At 42.4% G+C, this 7,500-nt stretch overlaps 2 protein-coding genes across 2 annotated transcripts in view; both read left to right on the forward strand.

Moving 5' to 3' along the window:
• Positions 1-343, forward strand: part of rab3b (RAB3B, member RAS oncogene family) — a gene marked incomplete at both ends in the record, with an annotated part of 10,118 nt that extends 9,775 nt beyond the window's left edge. The window contains one exon of the mRNA XM_080550534.1: positions 156-343. Coding sequence (XP_080406660.1) covers positions 156-343 — 188 coding nt within the window. The remainder of the gene's footprint in view (positions 1-155) is intronic.
• Positions 344-3,147: 2,804 nt separating this feature from the next.
• nrd1b (nardilysin b (N-arginine dibasic convertase)) overlaps positions 3,148-7,500 on the forward strand; it is a 28,882-nt gene continuing 24,529 nt past the window's right edge. Inside the window, exons 1-5 of the mRNA XM_080549099.1 lie at positions 3,148-3,234; positions 3,694-3,906; positions 4,800-5,085; positions 6,172-6,253; positions 7,066-7,219. Coding sequence (XP_080405225.1) covers positions 3,722-3,906; positions 4,800-5,085; positions 6,172-6,253; positions 7,066-7,219 — 707 coding nt within the window. The 5' untranslated portion in view covers positions 3,148-3,234; positions 3,694-3,721. The remainder of the gene's footprint in view (positions 3,235-3,693; positions 3,907-4,799; positions 5,086-6,171; positions 6,254-7,065; positions 7,220-7,500) is intronic.

A 7,500-nucleotide genomic window follows, 5' to 3' on the forward strand; every position in this document is an offset into this window, starting at 1 on the left:
GATCCATGATATTATTATTATTATGATTATGATGATTATGATGATGATGATTATTATTATTATTATTATTATTATTATTATTATTATTATTATTATTATTATTATATATAAGATAGTGAATTTCTGTGAAGTTCTTTAATTCTCCCTGTCTGCAGGGTTTGAGTACTATGAAGCCAGTGCCAAGGAGAACATAAATGTCCGGCAGGTGTTTGAGCGGCTGGTGGACATCATCTGTGTGAAGATGTCAGAGCGGGTGGACGTGGAGGCGCCCATGGCCCCGGGGGTCAAGACCACCAGACTCACTGACAAGCCCTCCCAGCTACCTCTGAAATGCACCTGCTGATCACACACTGCTCGCATCCCACTACTGTTTCCTTGTTATCTCTCTCTTTCTCTTTCTCTCTGTCGTACAATTTTACAGTACCGCAAACCTCTTTTCAAAGGTAACTTTCTCAGTCACTCCTTCTTCTACTTTCTAATTCAGTTTATAAATACAAACTACCAATACACACTACTATTACTATTACTACTAGTCTACTACTACTACTACTACTACTACTACTACTACTACTACTACTACTAGTCTATTACTACTACTCCTCCTACTTCTACTTCTACTACTACTAGTACTACTACTACTACTACTACTAGTACTACTACTACTACTACGACTACTAACAATACTACTTCTATTTAGCATTTACATGTCTCACCCCTAGTATACCTTTGACCTCTAGGTTCAGAGGTCAAAGATCTCCAAGCAGGGTATACAGGTAAGCACAGCACTGCCTCTCTCTAAAAAAAAAAAAAAACTGTGTTCACCGTACCAAGAAACACAATGCCACAGCTGTTCCTGTCACAAGATGACAGGATTGAAAAGATAATAGCCATTCTAGGTGCATTTGACCGTCCAGCTCAGAGCAGACGGTATCCTTTCATCCTGCGTCAGAGGCAAAGGTTCTCTCTTCTGCAGTGAATTCAAAGGTAGATTCAGCGATATGAGATCAACAATATGAGGCAACTTCTGGCAGAGATAGCTTACATAAAGCAAGACAATTCACAGAGAAGCCTTTTTTGTCCCACGCCTATAATGTTGCACTGCACTGTGAAATGTCTTGCTTGGCGTGAATCTAAATCTCTGAAGTTATCCATGGTGGCTTGATATGACTGAGTCTTAGGTAAACGAATACGACCGATACGCCAAAACATTATGACCACTGACGGTTGAAGGGAATAACATTGATTATCTTGTTACAATGGCACCTGTCAGGGGGTGGGATGTTCTGTTTAGGCAACAAGTGAACAGTCAGAACAGTCGGTTCTTGAAATCGATGTGTTGGATGCAGGAGAAATGGGCAAGAACGACTTTGACAAGGGCCACGTTGTTATGGCCAGACGACTGGGTCAGAGCATCTCTGAAACGGCAAGGCTTGTATGGTGCTCCTGGTCAGCAGTGGAGAGTACCTACCGACAGTGGTCCGAGGAGGGACAAATCACAAACCGGCGACAGAGTGTTGGGCGCCCAAGGCTCATCGATGCGTGAGCATATCAGGCATAATACCAACAGCATATCAGGCATAATACCAACAGCATATCAGGCATAATACCAACAGCATTTTAGGCAGGTGGTCATAATGTTTTGGCTCATCAGTGTATAACATGCCCAGGCCCACTAAAGTACTCTTGAAGATATGCAGTGCAGTTTTTTCCTTTAAAAGGCTATAATACGACTGTAAGATGGCCAATACTTTTTGCACCAATACTAGCCAATGCCATTGTCAAGGTGTTTTTTGAGACACTGACCAGAGTGACTACTATTGAGTGCTTTTCTCCTTACCCTCCAGCTAATGTAGTCTTGTAGCTGTTCACAGTGTTTATTTCATGAACGTGTGTGTTTTAGATGAGCAATATGTTATATATTGTTATGTATGACATATAGTTGAGTGTTCAGTTGTAAAGGTTTGATTTGTGTACATGTTTCTTGGACAGATGAGATGTGTGATGATCAACCAAGATACATTTGGTAAAATGGGAAGAAACTGAAAAATATTTAAATAATGTTAAGTATAAAAAACTGGTCTTGATATTGACTATTATGACGACACAATGTGAACAAAATGATTCTGCCAAAACGCTATGTATGCAAGATAGCACGTTCCTAGTGTACTGTAACTTCCCTCCATGCATATTTTCTGTTGAGAAATGTTAGGTATAAAATGATGCTGAAAATGTCTTAATATAATTATTTTTTATGTGAATTTGTAAATGATAGAGTTAGAATCTATAATGGTCTTTGCTGAGTATGGATTTATTTTTATGCTGTATATCATGGGAAGAATATAGACAGTTTATGTAAACTTGTTGTCATTTTAACAGTTTAATCCCAGACAAAGATGGGAGAGAAGCACAAAGTGATTGTACAAATATTGTGAATGTTTGTATTATAGATGCAATTTAGTATAATAAAAAGCACAAATCTTTATTTGAATGGTGGGATAGTTTATGTCTAAAATTCAAAACCAGTGAAATAGTTGGATCATCATAGCCACAGTCCAACCGCGGTCACTGAAGTCATCACAATGCCAGTGACGTCAGATTCCAACACGTTTATCAATTTCACAGCGACATATTACAGTCAATCGAACGATTGAAGTTACATTTTTCTTTTCCCCCCATCAGATTTGATTTTTTTTGTAATCATGTTTTCCTGTTGTTGTTGTGATGATGATGTGTGGTGAGTTGAGTGAATATTGAATCAACTGTGTCCATGCGGTTATATCAATCATGCGTTATTATCAACCGACTGTATCAATTCCGTTTGATGTTGTGTTTTGAATTTTGTGGCTGTTTTTAGATGTGTTGTTGTACGGCGACCTTGAGTGCCATGAAAGGCGCCTTATAAAATAAATGTATTATTATTATTAATAATAATATTTCTCAGAATACGCGGGTACGCGCCTACAAATCCCAGCAGTTTTCTGAATTATCGCGCCGATTAAACTACAACCTTATGTCGACGAAAGACATCCGGCTAGTGTGTGAAGCAATCGGATGACTCGGATGTTGTTGCTCTGCATCTTTGCTCTCGGCGAATCATATCTGCTCTTACACAAATCGTCCAGCCCAGTTGCAGACTTACTTACTTGAAGCAGATCAGGTTAAAAAGAGACAGAGAACTGGTTAGGTTGCATAGAGACTGCAGCTTAGGAAACTTTAATTAATTTGGGATAAAAGGTGCGTTCTTTATTTTACGGAGAGGTCATTATTTTTGGGTTTATGAGTTATGGAACTGTGTCAAAGCGACAACATGAGCAGTTTTTGCATTTCGCAATAATAATAATAATACGACGACGGAATGACTGGTTGTTAGCTATCATGTTGTTAGCTATCATGCCTTAGCTATCATGCCTTAGCTTAGCTGGCTTAAACTAGTCTTCTGCTAGAGAACCTCGCTGACCTATCTAAAGACAAGTAGCTAGCATATTCTTACTAGTTAAGACTTAAGGTAATAGCCTTAAATGTGAACGAGGAACTGTTTCATCAAGTGTGTTAGAGTAAATAAGGTGTCTAGGTCTAGGGTAGTTAGTAGTCTTATCTAATCTCTCCTCGCTTTGATGTTGATGTTGATATATTGATGATTTGGCAACAAACAAACAAACAAATAAATGTGCTACTGTCACTGTGTAATTTCAGTGAGGAAGTTTCAGACCCTGTCACAACAATGCCTCAGGCGGCGAGCAAGTCCAAAAGTTCTGCGAGTGCTGGTCCTCCTGGACAGGACCGAGGTGAGCCGCCCCCCCCAGCCCCCCAGGCAGAGCCCAGAGCCCAGCTGGCCTCGGGGGACGGAGGGGTGGACCAGGGAGACCTCGACATCAACAAATCTCCCAGTGATCCAAAGAAGTACAGGTGAGATGAGATTACAGGCCTGTATGATGATGATGATGATGATGATGATGATGATGATGATGCATAGATCATGGTTATGATGATATCTATATCATATGATGATAGGTGTATAGATGATTCACTTACTTTGTAGTCAACACATCTACCAGTGATCCAAAGAAGTACAGGTGAGATGAGATACAGGCCTGTATGATGATGATGATGATGATGCATAGATGGTTATGATGATATCTATATCATATGACGATAGGTGTATAGATGATTCACTTACTTAGTAGACACATGTGCTTGTTGTAATTCAAACTTTTGGAGTGTAAAGCAATAATAAGAAAAGAAACTTCACTGCTCCAATCATTACAGAGGGCACTGTATATAGCAGGATATCCTGTTGCAGATTTCTTGAACAAATTCTTGATCCATGCATGTACTTTCTGTTCCCCATGTTTTCCCCAATGCCCTTTTCAAATCAGTTTTTGGGCTGATAATATGCCTGGCTGTCTCAGAAAAGAACAAATATTCCTTATTTTGAGTACTCGCATATACATTTTTATATGGAAGACCTTCAGGTAGATACTTCAGATGTAGTGAACATCATTATAAATAATGGGTAAAAAAAAAGAATCATGTTCTTTCTCTTCAATCCTGTATTTACAAGACACACACTAGCCTGCATAATACGCACGTCCTTATAGTCAGAGAGTGTGAGACTGAGGAACAGTCTCACACTCTCTATGGTTATCTATGGTTGTATGATAACGTAATGGAACATCTAGGCCCGTGTACAGTGAAGACAGAATGAGAAAGTATAATGAATCACCGGTCGCTCTTCGTCTTTCCGCTGTGGTAAGTCTGTTAAACCTCTTGAGTTCTTATCTTTATTCCCCCTCTTCCAGATACGTCGAGCTGACCAATGGCCTAAGAGTGCTTCTTATCTCTGACTTCAGCTGCGAAGATGAGAAGGGGGCTTCTGTAGGAGGGGAGGAAGAGGAGGAGGAGGAGGACGGAGAGGAGGGGGGGGGGGCAGCGGGTGGTGGAGAGGAAGAAGAGGGGGATTCTGGGGAGGGCACGGAAGAGGAAGAGGAGAATGAGGAAGAGGAACACGACAGTGACTTTGAAGAGCTGGATGAGGAACAGGAAGGGAAAAAGAAGAAGGGGAGATATTGCTCAGGGCTGAAGCAGGTTGGTTCTTCTTCTTCGGCGTGTGGGTAGTTGTTGTTTTCCTCTCCACTCCACCAGGCTCGGGGCCGAGGGGCTACCCTTTTACCACCCCGAGACCTGGTTGAGGGGCTCACTCGGGCTATATTTCTGGACACCCCTCCAGAAGCCACGTCATCGTCTCGTCATCTAATACCGACAGACCATGCATCCCGTTGGTTCATACACGGGCTGCGGCCGTAAACTCTGCTCTCATAAATCTGATCGGCGCTCGTGGAATACCTCTCGTCCAATCAAATGACTTGGTCCGTTTATGACGTTGCACCCAGTGTGCGCTCCGGCGCTCTCAGAACGAATTTACGAATGCAGCCATGATACCTAACCATTCTAGTTCCTCACACAGAACAACTCAGCAGTTCAACAGCTAAAAAACACAGAGAGAGAGAGAAAGACACACACAACACAACCAACATGTTGGCCTCTTTTTTATGACTGTACCAAGTGTTAAATTATCTTAGTTTGACGTTACGTAGCCTATAGCAGTGGTTCCCAACCTTTGTAGACTTGTGGCCTAACCCTAACCCTAATGATAATGCGGTAGCCAAACGTCATGCTCTCACAGTGGTTATTTGATTTATCAAAGGAGCTGTTCATAAACACCACACACAAACATGCCCTAACCCTAAAACTAACCCTAACAAAAACATTTCAACAGTTGGCTATCGATTGCATTCTCTCTCTGCAGTTTCAGCCGGCCTATAACTTTACAACTACATCACTTTTCTTGGATAACAATTAGAACATTATGACCACCTGCCAGTCATCGTCAGTGGGTCAGTGGTAGAGTGGTCATAAGGTTTCGGCTCATCGCTGTATGTGTCACTGGACACAGTTGTTTATATTTTTGGGATGGGGATGTTCTATCGGTTAAACACCTCCCTGTAGAGACAGACGGTGTGTTGTTTGGTACTGGTCTGGTCGTGATATTGTCTTGTCATGTCCTTGACTGCTAATGTTGTGTTGTGTTGTTTGATGAAATAGTGTGTGTGTGTGTGTGTGTGTGTGTGTGTGTGTCTGTCTATGCGTGTCGCCATCCCTCCTGTGGCTCAGTCCGCAGCTGCTCTCTGTGTTGGTGTCGGGAGCTTCAGTGACCCAGAGGACCTCCCGGGTTTGGCCCATTTCCTCGAGCACAGTGAGTGGGTTTAACAGAGAACCTGATTTTACTGTGTTACTGCAGATGACCCAGATTTCTGTGTAAGAACCCAGTACACAGTACACTGGGTTCTAAACTCTCATCCTCTCTCACTCCTCTTTCTCATTTCTCATCACCCTCTCTCTTTTTCACTGCTTTCTCCCTTTGCTTGCTCTTTCTCCTCTCTTCTTGCTCTCTACTCCTCAACCCAACTCTTCTGTCTCTCTCTCTGTCTCTCTACCTCTCAACCTCACTCTTCTGTCTCTCTCTCTGTCTCTCTACCCCTCAACCACACTCTTCTGTCTCTCTCTCTGTCTCTCTACCTCTCAACCTCACTCTTCTGTCTCTCTCTGTCTCTCTACCTCTCAACCTCACTCTTCTGTCTCTCTACCTCTCAACCTCACTCTTCTGTGTGTCTCTCTGTCTCTCTACCTCTCAACCTCACTCTTCTGTCTCTCTCTGTCTCTCTACCTCTCAACCTCACTCTTCTGTCTCTTTCTGTCTCTCTACCTCTCAACCTCACTCTTCTGTCTCTCTCTGTCTCTCTACCTCTCAACCTCACTCTTCTGTCTCTTTCTGTCTCTCTACCCCTCAACCCCACTCTTCTGTCTCTCTACCTCTCAACCTCACTCTTCTGTCTCTCTCTCTGTCTCTCTACATCTCAACCACACTCTTCTCTCTCTCTACCCTTCAACCCCACTCTTCTGTCTCTCTCTCTGTCTCTCTACCCCTCAACCCCACTCTTCTCTCTCTCTCTCTCTCTCTCTCTCTCTCTCTCTCTCTCTCTCTCTCTCTCTCTCTCTCTCTCTCAGTGGTGTTCATGGGCAGTGAGAAGTACCCGGCGGAGAATGGTTTTGACGCCTTCCTGAAGAAGCACGGCGGCAGTGACAACGCCTCCACAGACTATGAGAGGACCACCTTCCAGTTTGACGTCCAGAGGAAGTACTTCCGCGAGGCGCTGGATAGGTGAGGCCTGGGAGGAGGAGCCTGACCAGATTCTCAGTCAAGTCACAAGGGCCGGAAACCTTTCTGCACACCAGCCACTTTTTATGTTTTAGATTGTAATGCACCTGATTCTGGTATCTAAATAATAATAATAATAATAATAATAATAATAACTTTTATTTGTATAGCGATTTTCCGGCAAACGTAGCAGCTCAAAGTGCTCCAATCATTATATAATCATAATTTAATTATTTATATAATAGTCATTATTTAGTCATTAAATTAAAAAGATGGGTTTTTAC

Source organism: Nansenia antarctica (genome assembly GCF_963989245.1).
Source record: "Nansenia antarctica genome assembly, chromosome: 1".
NCBI classification, from domain to species: Eukaryota; Metazoa; Chordata; class Actinopteri; order Argentiniformes; family Microstomatidae; genus Nansenia; species Nansenia antarctica.